Here is a 17,050-nt window from a genome sequence, read left to right as displayed (position 1 = left end):
CTGATACACACAGACATAGACAGAGGTGTGCACACAAAAAGACAAATTCACTTCAATTTTTGAGGCATATGAATAATTCCTGTAATTCACATTGTTTCTATTGTACTGTTTTAGTAGAAAAAACGTGATCATGGGTAAAAGCTAATAAGCTCTGAGTAATGAACATCAGAGGATTCTTTTCTACTTAACTGTACTGTGATGTGGCAATACTGTATTCAAAGAACAGGCTCACATACACATACGCAGAGACAGACAGACACCAACATACACATTCCAGGAATGGGCTCAGAATCGGACTCTTTTCAGTAAAAAACAGAGTACTTGACACCAAGCAGTTTGTGCTGTGTGAATGTGACAAGAAAATGAAACATGCTGAACTGTAGCTGCATGTCACTGTTAAACACAGTCAATAAGCGTGGCCACTGGGCCCTGTCCAAACAGCACGGCCCCACCCCCTTCTCTCCTACAGGGACTCTGGTCATGCCGGCTGGACACACACTCTCACAGATGGCAGCAGACTATGGACAGAGACCACAGACGTGCCAAGCCAGCAGGACATTGCCCAGGACACACACACAAAAACATTAAAAAATAAAAACACACACACACACACACACACACACACACACACAGGCACCTTAATAGGTGCGTGCACACGCATGCGCGCACGTGCACATGCACTACCAGCCTTCCCAAAACATCCCTAGCAAATAACCTCTATGAGGTCTGTGAGTTCTGTGAGGTCTGTCAGGTTTGTGAGTTCTGTGAGGTTTGGGAGGTCTGTATAGTCACCTTCAGTGCTGAGTCCAGGGCTGGAGGTGAAGCTGGCCACATCTACAATCTTCACTGCAAACTGCTGCCCAGTGTCCCTGTTGATGCATCTGCGAACCACACTAAACGGCCCCCTGGGAAACAAAGACACAGAGAATAAGGGCCCAAGGGCCTCAGGACTCTGGGCTCGTAGCATTACTGTTACTGCCATCAGGGCTTATTGCACCAGCATCTCATAAAAATCTGCAAGCATCACAACCACAAGGTCTTCAGCCTGCTAAACAGTCAGCATAGCAGTGGAGAGAAGATGGAACCAGTAGGAAACCGTCTGTGGCCGTCTCCTAAAACACCTTCAAAGCATCTGATGTTCGCGCGCGCATGTGTGTGTTCACGTAGCCACTGACTGTAGAGCAGCTCAGACTTGCAAAACAGATATGAGAGCACACACACCACAGCAGTGCATTTCATCTGAAACTTTTAATGCCGGTTCAGTTCAGTTTCACTGGAGCCGTGTGTTACATTAGTACAGAGTTCCAGCAGACTAGAGGCATCACTAAGCAGTCAGAGCAACAGCGAGCGCCCTTGGAGGCGGAGCGGCGTGTAGCTCATGAGACAACAGCAGCATGAGCGAGCGGCTGGCGAGGGAGTGACACCTCCGGCCCGTCACCGCAAAGTGGGCTACGTAATGCGTATTACTGACACCACGCTCACCCCACAGGGTTATCCTGGGAGTGCGCGGTCACAGCCGCACGGCTTCCAAATTAGAGAACAGGGATGGAGGACTGTAAAAAACCCAAATAAAGCAAACACGCAGCCTGAAGTAAAGAATACCATCAGCACAGGAAAGCCAAGATCGCAGGAAGACTGAATTTGGCATTGGAAGAAAAAAATGATAATCACAATTTGTGATAATAAAATGATATAAAAAGAGGTGGAGAGAAAGAGAGAGAGAGGGAGGGCCAGAGAAGAAAGGCACAAAGGAGAAAACACACACATCTTTAGTACAGCCTCAGTTTAAACCTGTGTGGGTCTGGCAGAGGCACAGAGGAAGAGGAATCCTTCCATCTTCATCTTATTACAGCAGTCTACACTTGGTTACACGCTCACAGAAACAGAGCGGCGCAGGAAACCTCAACGCCGCATCCCACAGCACTGAGTTGAGTGCTCACCACTGTCCCGGAGCAAAAATTCAACCCCTCCCTCCCGAAATAGGACACAGACAGTGACTCGGTCATAGCTGACACGTGAAGATGATGAAAGATGAACAGATGACTGAAACAGAGAGGTTATTCATACCTTCTGTAACAAAACCTCAAGTTTAGAACTGCGTTTCACAGCAAAAACGATGATACATCAATGCCGTACAAAGATCTTATTTATGAGACAGAACTTGAATGCACGCTTGCGGAAGTCTTTTGTGTTCATCAATTATTTGTAAATCTCTGAGTAGTTTGTGCAAATTTACATCTGCCATAGACCAGAAGCACTCTAGCTTAATGCAGTGTTTTAGCTGGAAAATACTGTCCATCATTGCATCTCAACAGGCAACGTTATTGACGTAGCCAAATCCATGACCAGGAAATGTTGAGACAGACCCATACACATGATCAGGCAATGCAGGAACTCAGTCATGGAATGTAAACACTTAGTTCAGACCTACAGATTGGAGCAGTGATTCACAAACTGTGGCTCCATAAATATGTTTCTGCCTGTGCTTTCTGTCTTTGCTGCTGGGTGATAAAATGATCTCAAAACAGGATGGTGATGAAATGTCGATAATGATAAGCTTTTGACATTTTTACTCAATATGGATAGATCAAAACAGCCTGTTACACAGAAATAAACACGTCCACAGCCAATCCGTGTGCAGTTTTGGGTTTTGTGTCAAAGTACCTGCCCATTTCTCAACGCAAGGTATTGTCTGATCTACAAGCGCTGAAGAAAGATCTGTAATTGTAGGAAAAAAAAGAGTGAAACCATTGAGGGGCATGAAAGTGAACTCACAAAATCCTCCAAAGCTGAGAATATAATTGTCAAAAAAAGTTGCCATGACGTCCGTTATATGGAAGTGGTTCGAATATCTAAAAAGTGCCATTCGTATTGCATTCGTAGTAGAAACGAACTGCACCAGCATTCATTTGGAAGTGGATTGAGACTGCCCTGCTCAGGGGATCTCGGTTGGCTTGTCTGGTGTGTACCATGGTTCAGAAGGCAGCGTTACCACTTGCTCTAATACATTGTACCATCAGAGCAAACGTTTCAAGGTTTGTTTAAATCGAACCAAAGTTGCTAAGTGTAAACACGTCCTAAAATTCACAGCATGCATTACTCCAAGCTTCCGCTTCAAATTCTTTTTCAGCAGTTATAGTGCACACAGCTATTTAAAATCACAAAATCAGAAAAATTGGGAATGTATAGAGAAATGTAACAAGCTCACCTTTTTTTTTTTTTTTTACATTTGACGTTATAATTTGTTCAAATGAATTAAATTAAAGCAGACCCGCCCTCCTTCCCCCCTGGATGACATTTAATTTCAACATCCATATTACACACATCGTACATACAAACCTGACAGAGACATAAATGCTCATGATGACTGTCAACATTCTTGTTCATGGAAAGGCTTTCGAGGAGGCTAAAGCCTTTGCGTGTTTGACTGATACAGATGAATTAATCCTCCAGACTGATATCTGGAAGAACTGCACCAAGCTAAAAAGACAGCAAAACTGGACAAATTCACTAAATAGTTTCAAAACATTAGTCAAGAACAAAGCTTCCTCCAAATACTGTAGCTGTTTTTTTGCCAAGCCAACCGCCATGGGAAAACAGCAGCTACATCTCCAGGTCTCTGTTGACACCCCCTGTAATCCACTGCCTGGTCACCCCCAATGATTTTTTTTATTAGCTCAACACCATATTCACAGAGCTGTATCACTCGTAGCCATGATTTGCACAAGGCTGTTTGTGTGGAAATGACCACTGATTCAAGCTTTTGATGGAGCATTTCCACAGCCCACAGCATTGCATCTCATACCATTACCAAGTGAGACCAAAAAGTTGCCAACAGTGCATTCCAGTGATACAATTTTTTATTTTTTTTAAACAATCAAATATGGAGTTGTTTATCCAGCCCTCAGAACCCTAAAAGTGTGAACCAGAAAGAAGCGAATAGACTGAATCAAGGCAGGAATTCTTTAACTAATAAAGAAAATTAGGGTTTTTTTAATGTCTTTAAAAATTGTGTTTCAAGGAAATTGATGTTAATTAGCACCCCTAAAAGTGCATTCATCTGGCTATAAACTGATTTGCCTAAATCATTTGGAGAGAAAAACTCTCAAGAGAATTAAAAAGGTGAAAGGTTTCACTGAAATGGAAAGAAAGAGCAAAAGACCACTGAAATGAACAAAACCCCAATAAGGGCGTAAGAGGAGCTCAAAGTACATAATGCATTAAGATATAGGTTACAATACTTTGAATGCTCAGCAATCTGTCTAACTAGATATGATGAGGCTAAATATGGGATGGATAATATCACATTTTCTAAGATTGTGCTATCCATCTCAATCCATATTTCAGAGTGAAAACTGAAAGGCTCCTGGATCAGTACGCTTCTTAGCAAACACACACTGGGTTATTGGTAAACCAAAAATAAGAATATGAAGAATTTCTTTTTAAACCGTATGATGACAACAGTGTGGCTTTATGTCCTTTAAAAAAGTGCCATGTTCATATCTGCTTTAAGCACTGACAATAACCCAGAGCTGCTGTGCTTTACGAAGGCACCAGCCTCAGAGATGTAAAACACATGGACCTATAAGACGCCATATCAAGACATTTCCTGCAGGTGCTCCTCTCCTATGCGGATGAATATAAGACTACAGGAGACTTTCCATGACCATAACGACAAAATCACCATTCCACTCAACAAGCTTACAGCACAGCATCCAATTTTGGAGCACAGTGTCCTTGTCTTCCCCATCAAGACTATGTGATATTTAAAAAGAACAATGATATTTTTCCAGTGACCTAGTGACATTTTCCAGTGCTCTAATGATATATTTCTTGGGCTACAGCTATTGCTGGAACTGCAAAAATCACTATTTGGTTAGGTGAGTCATAGCACGCTCTCTGAAATGTTGGAGTATAGTCTTCCAGTCACTTACAGTTATAATGGGCAAACAGTCATAAATCAAACACTGACAGTGGAATGGCGTTACTTAATACGAATATCATATGCTGTTTCTAATAGCTTAATACACTGACTCATTTATGATGATCTTGGTTAAATGCACCAATTTCCGGAGTGAGGACAGTGCAGTCAATACCCTCACATTAGACACTCTGTTCTGGGTCCTTTTAGACTGAAGTGCAAAATTACATGACATGACCAAGTCTGAGCAAATATAAAGGAATTCCATTAAAAGCAAAACTTGTGTGAAAAATAAGATACATTTTCTGTGTTTCTACAATTACACAATTTCCTGTCATAGTAGAATATCTGCAGTTGTTCTTTTATTATAGGATATTTTATTACAGATGTTTTATACCATATATGGTTTTAGTCACACCCAACATGGGAATGCTAACTGTGGATGCCCATGCCATGCAATTGAAACGGGGGATTACACAGAGATCTTGTAGTGACTGCAGAGGGCAATGTGACAGAGACCCTCCCCACCTGAGGGAGAGGTAGTGTGATAGAGTCACTCAGGAGAGTAAAAAGTATGTTTAGGTCCTGCCTCCTGCTGTGACTATAAATGGCGTCAGACATGAGAGGGCACAATCCCCGCCAACCCCCTACCCTCAAACATTCATCACCTGGGATACTTGGATATGATTGCTGTGATCAATCTGTTGAACATACCTTAACACTCGAATTACATTTTAACACAGCATTCACATGAAATATGGTCATGCAATCTGTCAGTCATTCATATCATTAATATGTAGCGTCCCATAAAACAGACTGCTCGTACAGAGTAGTAGCCACTTGCATATTTGGCAGTTTGACTGGAATACTAGCTAATGTTAGCACCTTGTTCATGCAATATAGCGTACGTGAGTTGAATGAATGCACCGCATTCTCAATTATTCATTAAAGTTATTTATAACCCAATCTAAATAAAATAATTTCATCAGCCTTCTTAATTACCTCTTAACGACTTAAGTGCCATGGGATTAGACTGTAAACTGTAAGCTCTGTTTTAGGATTCATAAGAGGGAAAAACCTGAGGACTGTTCCCCCCCCCCCCCCCCCCCGCCCCCTTTATTGGGACTCAGGAACTCTAATGAATTTTTAAAATATTATAAATACCTACAAAACCTTCCTAAAATAGGTCAAATTTTTCTTCATGATCTACTGGACAAGTCAGTATCTGTCAGTATTGACCAAGGCGCAGGGCTTTGCACTATGAGACGATGATTTGCTTCTCCTTCATTCTAAATCATCTAACATACAAATGCATATATAGCTAGAGACTGTGGGAATCCATACGAGGGTGCAAATGTAGCTAGTCTACAGGAATAAAGAAGCCTATTAAGCAGGGCCCACAAAGAACAGAGTGGCAGCACGTCACACCTTCACAGACTGATGGGTCCTGTCAAATAAGCATGGTTATACCAAGTCAGAAAAACAGAGCTGATTCAGCACATGAACATGAAGCTATACTTTTCTTCTAACTTGGGCTGTGTTTTGCAAAAGCTTCATAAAACAAAGACCATCTTCAAATGGTAGAGTATGAAGTGAACAGTCACAATCTCTCTCCTATAAGATGATCTTAACACTGTGATGACTATAGTAAACGGGGCCCTAATTATTAAAGCCAGTAAGAAGGAAAGAAGGGGGAAGCTGTCATCATCTCAACCATACTTTGTACCATACTTCTCGTCATCAGAGACAGGCTGCCTTGTTTAGGGAAGGAATAATGGATTTTTCAGACAGCAGATAAACCACTCACAACTCCATCTGTCTCTCTGCACTTCCCACATGAAGGGATAGAATTTTCTTGGTCAGCATTTCTTTTCACACAGCAAAAAAACAAAGTGGCTTGCCTCTTTTATACCCAGGTACAATGACATCAATGCTACACATCTAGCTAGGAAGTGGTCCAATGTGGACTGCTGTAAAAACACTTTAAATGCAAGAGAACCTACCAGATGTGCATAAACTATAGACAGCATTAATGGACTCAAATCCCAGCAATATAATCAATTTAAACAATACTTGTTTCTGTCAATCATGTGTAAACATCTGCCGTGTTTATTTGCAATTGGTTTCCAAATGTTAGCTCTTGGGGATACACTTGTTTTGCTGTGTCACAGCTTGTCCATAAAAGCATCGCCACACTTGTGGACAACAGAGAAAACCTACTGGGCCATCTGACAGAGAGCTCACTCCACCTCACATAGCACTGTGGATTGAGGTCATATGGCCTAACAGTTTTGGTTTTATAAGTATGAACTTAGCCACAGTCACTAGCTGATAGCAGGTATTTTGAGGAAATTGTCGGATTACTTATGGTGGTTGATGGGCTACCATAAGTAATCCAACAGAAGCAATACAAACCTGGAGCTCAGAATTTATGGAGTGTTTCATGCAATTGTGGACAGTGAAAGGTGACTCTATTGAGGGAAGATTCCCAATGTCTCAGAGACCTGATTTCCTAGAGGACTGATAGTGCTGTTAGGCACTTGAGAAAAGGGATGACATCCTCTTAGAAAACATTGACCGTACCGGTAACACCAATCCTGAATGTACTGGTGCATCAAAACCTCTGTTCAATTCTTATCCTTCCGATTCCCTTTCCTCTCTCTTCAGGAAATAGATTAGTCTCACCATACCTTTCCAAGATAATCCCTGAGACCTTTACAAGAACAAGATCAGAAGTGCCCTTATAGAGAATAGAAGAAGAGGGGAGCCAGAGATTTGTCAACCTTAGAGAAAATCCCATTTCATCCCTGGGTCACCATACATCTGTTTCTCACCACTCCCTGTCATTCCCTGAAGTATCCAACTCAAATCATAGCCTCAGGCTGAAGGTTCATTCTTTACCAACAATAGTGGTCAACTGGCCACTCAGGAAGCCTTCCAAAGTTTGGCAGGGCAGAAAGCATATAAAGACCCCATGTGGAAACAAAGGAAGACATCAATGTGGGCTCAGAACCATGGCCTCATCTGTCTATCATAATGGCATCACCTTCAAGATTCAAGATTTCAGCCATACACGAATTACGCGCACTGAGCTCAACGAAGGATAAAATAAGATCCCTTATTATAAAAAAAACCAAAATAAAATAAATCCTCCAAAAAAATAAATAAATAAAAAATTATAATAATAATAATACTGATAATAGTAATAATACATTAACGAATGTACAAATTTATAAGATCTAAACCAAATAGCAGCAGGATGTTGCACAATATAGTATTGCACAGAATGATACTAAAAAGTTACTATTAGATAAGTACATCTTAGTGTTTTTCTCTGTTAAGGAGTCTAATGTCAGTTGGATAAAATCTATTTCCATATCACCCAGTCTTGCAGCGTACACTACAGTAGTAGTCTGTTTACCCTTCGGCCTTTGGGCAGCAGGGTAAACAGACTATGAAAGGGGTGGGTGGAGTCACTGATAGTGTTCCTGGCTTTCAGCATGAGACCTTTTTTGGCCAGAACCTCAATAGGTATGAGTGTGGCCCCAATGATCTTTTCTGCTGCCCTTACCAGTCTCAAGGCCTTTTTCTCAGAGGAGTTGCAGTTCTTGTACCAGAGTGGGATATTATTAGTTTAAAACAGTACTGTGCTTCCATAGAAAGCTATGGGGGTTGGAGAGCTAAGCTGGGTCCTCTTCAAAAGCCACAAGAAATGCAGGCACTGGTGAGCTTTTTTTTTTAGAGAGGAAGTGTGCAAAGACCAAAAAAAAAACAAACAAAAAAAACAAAACACAACAGCATCCACACACATGTGTTGTTCTTCTACAGGTGCTCCAGGTTCAACTGAAGTGCTGCTGATATAGTATCAGTGGATCAGTTTTGGCAATAAGCAAACTGTAAAGGGTCGAGTGAAGTGAGAAGGACAGATGTAATATGGTCCTTCACTAGTTTTCAAAACATTTCATTATTACGGGGTTGACTGCTATCAGTCAATAGTCATTTAGACTAGTCACTGTGGATTTTTGTGAACTGGGATGATAGCTGAGGTTTTATAAAATGATGGTACAAGTGCTTCACACAAGGAGATGTTAAATATGTCTGTTAAGACATGAGTCAGTTGGTCTGAACATCCCTTTAGAACACAGCCTAGTATCTTGTCAGGACCTGCATATTTTCATGGATTTAATTTTCTTAGGGTCCAGTGGACATGTGCTGGGTCTAGACCTCATTGGAGGTATATTATTGGAAGCCTCAAACTGTCTGAAATGGTTGTTGAGACTGTTTAGAAAGTCACTATCATCACAGGCTAGAGGAATAGGCCTGTAAGTCCATGATGGCCTGAATTCCCTTTTGTGTCTCTATGGTTCTGAAAGCGTCCCTGGATTTTTTGTCCATAGGCCCTTTTTTTGCCCTGCTGATGGCCTTGATCAGATTTGCTCTTGCAGACCTGAGGGCAATAGCATTGCCAGATTTAAAGATTGAACTGCTTTCTTTCAGCAGTGCCCGAACCTCAGACGTCATCCATGGTTTCTCGTTTGCTTGGACAGTGATGTTTTTTGTGACAATGACATCATCCGTACATTTAAGTATATAATCTGAAACCCACTCTGCATACTCACGGACATCTATGATTTGATCTTTGGTGGTAGCGTCTTTGAAAGCAGACCAGTTGGTGCAGTCAAAGCAGTCCTGCAAGATTGACATGGCTCCCTCCAGCCAGATCCTTACTCTCCTTATGGAGCGTTTAATTCCTGTGATCACAGGTGATGGCAGGGGGGTGCTTTAGATGCTCCTTCCATGTTAGTGTAAACATGATCCAATAGATTGGCTCCCCTTGTCGCAAACTGAGGCAAAACATCTTTGTGTGCTTAGGAACAAAGAAACCTTAAGTTACTTTAGTTACCTTAGTTAGCCCTTGAAAAGCAGTGTCATGCAGTTGCCTGGGTGGACAACAGCATCTAGTCTCCCAGAGAGTGCTACCCTGGGGTCCCACACCATTTCACTGTGCCACAACACACACTGACTTTGAACCCACAGTCTAGGTGAGGACTACCATGTCATTAAAAATGACTTAGAAGGAGCCACTATTGCATCATTACTGCAACCCACAACTACAAGATGAAACAGGGGAGGGCATCTTGGTCACTTCTTGGTCAATTCTTTCCCCATGCAAGGTTGCTGGTGGGGTGACCACATTTGCTTATTAGTTCAGTCCTACTGAACAAACAGACCAGTATGAAGATAACAAAAGCACATTGCATTTACACTTGTATTAAATGTGGCCATGATCTGTGTTTGACCACCTCTGAATGTGGTCTGAGTGATCGGATCGTTATCCAATACCAATGCATCCTCGAGGTGTTTACACATGGCTTTTTACATGTCCAAATGAAACCAGAATGTGTGCCGAGCACCACATAATGCAAGGTGTAAACAGCCTATAAAGGTTTTGACACCTTCAAGCACCATTTCAAGCACAGACTGCATGGTTTGAAGAGAATGACCTTTGACCTCAAGTGTTAAAGAGTAAGCAACGAGGCAGGGAGGTAGAGATCCGAGCCATCATCCATTACAAACACCACACTCTAGTCCAGAAAGAGGACTCTTTTGTATTTAGTCAAGTGGTTGACCATGACAGAGCTGTTATCTGAAGGGCTATTCCTGAAGGTGAACGTCTCTGGCTCTCTCATGATTTCCTCCGCAGAGCTACTGAATAAAACAATGCACCGCTAAATCACTCATCTCAGCTTCTAAATTATGACATTTTTCCCAAATTTTGGAGTTTTCATTTCGCGACACTAAATAAAACGCCCGTGTTAACTCCTCTTAGTGGGAAGCCATCAACATATATGGAACTTTATGCCCCCACTCCTGCTTCTCACAACACTGTTAACATCATAAACCATTTGAGTACTTGGCTACGTAGGTACTAGGACATTTTTGTGAGGTGCTGATTAAAACAAAGGATTATGGTATTAATTACTTGTTGTCTATGTTTCTTAGGGAATAAAAACATTGATTTCTCAGTCTATGATTAACAAGTTCAGACCATTTTCGCTGTGCTGCATTTCCAGAAAACGTCTTATAGAATTCAGAAAAACAGTGGTGAAGCTATGCCTTAAACACCAGTGCTTTTTTCAGCTTTCAACACTTAACAGATATTTTATTTTCTGTATCACTCGGTGATGCACCATAGATACTTTTGCTGACTTTGAGGGTTTTACTATGCAAATTCTATCTTTAAAAAAAAAGTCATGTTGGAAAGGTCTGACAAAATGTTAAAATAAGTAGAGTACTGCTCCAAATTACACTGCTCTGGCAGACCAGAGCTTCACCATGTTTTGATAGCTTGGGGAACCATGTCTAAGGATAACACTGGAAGAACACAGGCAAAGCTGCTCAGCCAGCACTGGAATGTGCCAGAGAATTTTTACAGACTCCAAACCAGCATGTGCAGTGTACTAAAGGCATGTTTAGTGAAAGTGGATTTTAATTGCTTAAGTGAATATCTCAGTCGTTCACTGCTTCCAAAGGTTGTAGTGTCATACAGTGAACCTTTTATCTCATCTCATTTATACATACCAAAAGAAATTACCAGCATACATGTCATAATAGGATGAAGGAACACAGCATGCTAGCTCACGTAAACTCTTCTCTTTTAACACATCTGAGGCTGAGGGAGTCTGAAATATGAATGAGGGGTGGCCTCTGCTAAAAGCTTTAGTTTTGGCTTTAGTGTCAACTTGCACATCTTAAATCATTGATAAGCTGCATCTGCACTGATTGCTTTGAGGGGGCCTATTTGCAACCATAAATCAAACCAAGCATAACCGCAGCTAATGTCTTTATTACATGGCTCATCTCACTACCTTTGCACCAATACTAACCCAGTCACAACACACAGACTTCATGAAAGCATACAATCAGGAGAAAACCATCACATGATCAGGCACCACAGGCACACACAGCACTTTCTGCACTGGACTGGATATCCCATCCAATTAAGGTCCAGTGTAAATACAAGGGAGAGACCAGCAGGTAAAAGCTATGAGGAGGCAGGTTTGGGTGGCCAGGCTCCCTGTGCTGTGATGAGAGAAGCAGAGCCACGATGGTGGCACCCAATTCCGGCTGCACTCACCACCACCCCCCACCCCCCACCCCCCATTCTCTTGCCCACAGCCTCAGATTCATTAAGGGAGACAGCTCAAATTACCCCCGCCTGGTGTCAGACCCTCAGTGGAGACTTCAGGAACCAGCAAAAACACGTCCCAGTTTACTTCCAATTTACAATGCTCACACGCGCACACACACAGTTAGCTAAAACTCAAAAAACTACACCAGACCATCATGCGTATGTGTTCCAAGTCTTAACCAGGGTGAGTAAAAAAGCTCTTGTTCTCCTCTTCCACCCTCCAGCTTCCTGTCCTCCCTCGCGGGTGAAAACTGCACAGCCAGTGATCTAGATGTCATGTGCACGTGTGGTTATTTAGCCAGACGAAGGCTGAGCTGGGTGCTCTGCTCCACACCCTGCAGGGTTTGTGTAAAACAGCCCTTCCTGTAGCCTTCTCCACTCATCTCAGCTGGATCCACAGGCCCACCCACTGCAGGAACACTCCAGCTGTTTCACATAAGCACCCCACAACAGATGGTAGCATTGGAAAAAGACATGGGTAACAAGGTTTAATTTAAAATTTGAGAAATGTCTAAAAACTAAATTAATATATTTGAAAAAGGCTGAACCTGAACTCTAATTAAATGTAAACCCAGAATATATCCAAACATACATGTTCCTCAACAGAAAAGTCTAACATACTGGGGTATGTCAGTGAAATATATTTTAGCTATGCTGGACAAGACAGTAAATGTAAACAATTTTATGACGTGACTGAGTTATAATAAAAGTGTCCACCCCCCAAAAAAATCACCCCTTTACTTACTAGACTCTATCAGAATGTTTATTGTGAAAAAAAATCATGTGGAAAATGTAATACTTCACAGGTATTTCTGCAAAAAGGTAAAATGTTTTAATTTGAATACATTTTTATTTTGAAAATGGTTAGTATCACAACATAGGATGGTGTGATTCCAATGTTAAAAGGAATGCATAATTTCATGGACATGAACAATGGAACTGAACTATTCCTAAAACCCAATTTCCTGTGGATATAAATAAGACCCATTGCTTTAAAAGATAAGTCGTCAGCTTTTCACCACAGACAGACACAAACACACAGACACACCAACACACCTCTGGTTTAATAAGGAACACTCTACATGCAATGTAAGCAATAAATAAACAGTCCATTCAGCTATACAAATTGCATTTTGACTTGCCTTTGCACATATGATTGCATTCTTGCATAAGTATAATAAATACTCTCTTTATTGTGCATACATACATTTTTAAATCACACCCTTGCAAAGAAATTCACAAGTCCCTCTACAGAATGTTGTAAAATGACGACCAGGTTATGCATATGTGATGTTGCTAGAGATTGTCGTCAAGACATCATCTGGGCTAACTTTAGGAACCAAAGGTGAATGAAAAGACTGGAAGTAAATAGCAATACAGATAAGACAACTATGAAAAAGGTTAATGTCAGTGTATTTATAGTTTAAGTGCTGGTTTTACAGGGAAAATGTAAAACCTTCTCTCTAAAAGGAACCTACATAAACCCTGTTATATTCTTAGACTGATCATTTTCACATGCACTTAAATACAGGTCTGCATATTTAACCCATATTTAATGTGGCCTCTTGCTTTTCATAAAAAGCAATATTCATGTATGACATTCTTCAAAGATATTTCTGCTACTATAGACCCATGACAACTGACTGCTCTGTAACGTCCATTTAGGAATTACACTTTATTTGGTGTTATCTTTGAGATCATAGAAAACACTACCTGATTACAGCAAATGTATCCTAACATATTGCAAATTCAATAACTGTAAAAACAACCACCACACTTCACTTTCTGCATAGCTCTACTCCAGTAACAGAGAGAGCACATGCATACAAATGTACTTTTTACATTTTATTCCAGAAAACAAGACCAAACAAAATGGCTCAAATTTCCTTCTGGGGTTGAAGTGACACCAAATACAGGAGTTTGTAGTAGGTAGGCATTTTACTCTGAATGTGATAGAAAATTGGGCTCGATGTAGCTCCGGATTTACCAGCTGACTAAAGCTTGCAGCAACAGCTTTCCCCCCACACTTATTGGAGGCAATGTGCATGATAATTAAAAATAAAGATTTAACAGTCGTTGTTTTCATTTGACACTTTATTCTATAACATAGCAATGAGAATATATCCAAACATTAGCGCAGGCTAGCATTTGCTAAGTTCATGTAATTTAGCTCAGCTACAAATAAATTTTTATGACGTTATATGACACTGACATTTTTTAAATTGCCAATAGTGACTGATGTTCCCATGTTTAGCTCCTGTCATGTATAGTCAAAGGTTGTTAGCTAGACCTGGTTAACCAGCCGACTATAAACTAGCTAGTTAGCTAACGTTAAGCAATAGCGTTAATGTAAACATGATCAGTATGTAATAAATCCACAGATATCGCTCTAAATACATTTACATTTATGGCATTTAGCGGACGCTTTTATCCAAAGCGACTTACAATTATGACTGAGTACAACTTGAGTAATTGAGGGTTAAGGGTCTTGCTCAGGGGCCCCAACAGTGGCAACTTGGCAGTGCTGGGACTTGAACCAGTGACCTTCTGATTACAAGTCAAGTATAGTTGTGCTCATAAGTTTACATACCCTGGCAGAATTTGTGATATTTTTAATATTTTTTTCAGAAAATAATAATGATAATACAACAACTTTTCTTTTATTCATGTTTAGTGGTTGGGTCAAGCCAATTATTATCAAACAATTGTTTTTGCCCTTTTTTAAAATCATAATGACAACAGAAACTACCTAAATGACCCTGATCAAAAGTTTACATACGCTGGAAGTTTTGGCATGATAACATACACAAGTTAACACACACAGGTTTAAATGGCTACTAAAGGTAACCATCCTCACCTGTGATCTGTTTGCTTGTCAATCAGTAAGTTACTGGGCTCCTGACAGACCCCTGCATGAGATGGAGAAAGCAAAAGAATTATCAAAGGATCTGTGGGAGAAGATAGTTGAACTTTATAAAACAGGAAAAGGATCTAAAAAGATATCCAAAGAATTGAGAATGCCCATCAGCAGTGTTCAAAGTCTAATTAAGAAGTGGAAAATTAGGGATTCTGTTAAAACCAAGCCAAGGTCAGGTAGACCAACAAAAAGTTCAGCTACAACTACCAGGAAAATTGTTCGGGATGCAAAGAAAAACCCAGAAATAACGTCAGCTGACATACAGGACTCACTGAAAAAAAAGTGGTGTGGCTGTTTCAAGATGCACAATAAAGAGGCAGTTGAAGAAAAATGAGCTGTAAGGTCGAATCGCCAGAAGAAAGCCCTTACTACGCCAATGCCACAAAGCAGCCCGCTTACAATATGCCAAACATCACAGAAACAAGGCTCTAGATTTCTGGAACAAAATTATTTGGAGCGATGAGACCAAAATGTAACTTTTTGGCCACAACCATAAACACTACATTTGGAGAGGAGTCCACAAGGCCTATGATGAAAAGTACACCATCTCTACTGTAAAAGATGAAGGTGGATCGCTGATGTTTTGGGGTTGTGTGAGCTACACAGGCACAGGGAACTTGGTTAAAATTGATGGCAGGATGAATGCAGAATTTTATCAGAAAATACTGGAGGAACATTTGCACTCATCAGCCCGGAAGCTGCGCATGGGACGCACTTGGATGTTCCAACATGACAATGATCCAAAACACAAGGCCAAGTCGACTTGTCATTGGCTACAGCAGAAAAAAGTGAAGGTTCTGGAGTGGCCATCTCAATATCATTGAGCCACTTTGGGGGGATCTCAATATCATTGAGCCACTGACCTCAAGATCATTGAGCCACTTTGGGGGGATCTCAAACATGCAGTTCATGCAAGATAGCCCAAGAATTTGCAGGAACTGGAGGCATGGAGGCAAGAAGAATGGGCAGCTTTAACAGCTGGGAAAATAAAGTGCCTCATCCACAACTACCACAAAAGACTTCAAGCTGTCATTGATGTTAAAGGAGGCAATACACAGTATTAAGGACTAGGATATTTAAACTTTTGATAAGGGTAATTTGGGTAGTTTCTGCTGTCATTATGATTTTAAAAAGGGCAAAAACAATTGTTTGATAATAAATGGCTTGACCCAACCACTAAACATGAATAAAAGAAAAGTTGTTCTATTATCATTATTCTTCTCTGAAAAAAATATACAAAAAAAAAAATAAAAAAAATAAATCACAAATTCTGCCAGGGTTTATAAACTTATGAGTACAACTGTGCCTTAACCACTGCCCCACAAAATACAATTTTCAGCCTGCACTGTACTGACTGATTAGGTGGTTACGTTTGACACAGACACTGTCAATCAATCCACTGGAGTCCATGCCCACACAGCAGAATGGTAAAAGGTGACAGAGAAAAAAAAGAACATTCAAAATGCTTCATTTAATGTCGTTGCAGGGGAAAAACTAAATATATATCATTCTTTGAAGAAGTATTTATTTTTCATACATTTAAAAAAACAACTGTGCAGGGCCTTTAATATTAATGTGTGCATATATGTATTACTATATAGCCTGTACATTGTTTTGGAGAACCACTGATGACCACCAGCCGAAGCGGCCTTTAAACCTTATTTATCTATCTACATTTATCAAACAAGTGTAATTTCCTGGTTCTCTCTTGTCCCTCACAATATTAATGAAAACAGCTTCCACACAACCCCAAGCAGCAGTGACATCTTTCCCATTTGATATTTCTTGAGATGCTGTTTTAAATGACATAACATATGAGAATTAACCTGCTTTAAGATGTACGTTTAAACAAAACCCCTTTGGAGAGAATATATATATATATTCTCTCCAATTACACCTTAGAGGATAGATAGATAGATAGATAGATAGATAGATAGATAGATAGATAGATAGATAGATAGATAGATAGATAGATAGATAGATAGATAGATAGATAGATAGATAGATAGATAGATAGATA

General features: G+C 40.5%; 1 protein-coding gene across 8 annotated transcripts in view; it reads right to left on the bottom strand.

Annotated features, from left to right (window-relative positions):
- caskb (calcium/calmodulin-dependent serine protein kinase b) overlaps positions 1–17,050 on the bottom strand; it is a 48,121-nt gene that overhangs the window by 27,967 nt on the left and 3,104 nt on the right. For all 8 annotated transcript variants that reach the window (XM_027018421.2, XM_027018423.2, XM_027018425.2 and 5 more), the window contains exon 2: positions 793–905. In XM_027018421.2, coding sequence (XP_026874222.1) covers positions 793–905 — 113 coding nt within the window. The remainder of the gene's footprint in view (positions 1–792; positions 906–17,050) is intronic.

This window comes from Electrophorus electricus, chromosome 1, assembly GCF_013358815.1.
Source record: "Electrophorus electricus isolate fEleEle1 chromosome 1, fEleEle1.pri, whole genome shotgun sequence".
Taxonomy (NCBI): Eukaryota; Metazoa; Chordata; class Actinopteri; order Gymnotiformes; family Gymnotidae; genus Electrophorus; species Electrophorus electricus.
The sequence above is the reverse complement of the archived record's forward strand: the minus strand, read 5'-3'. Positions and strand labels throughout refer to the sequence as shown.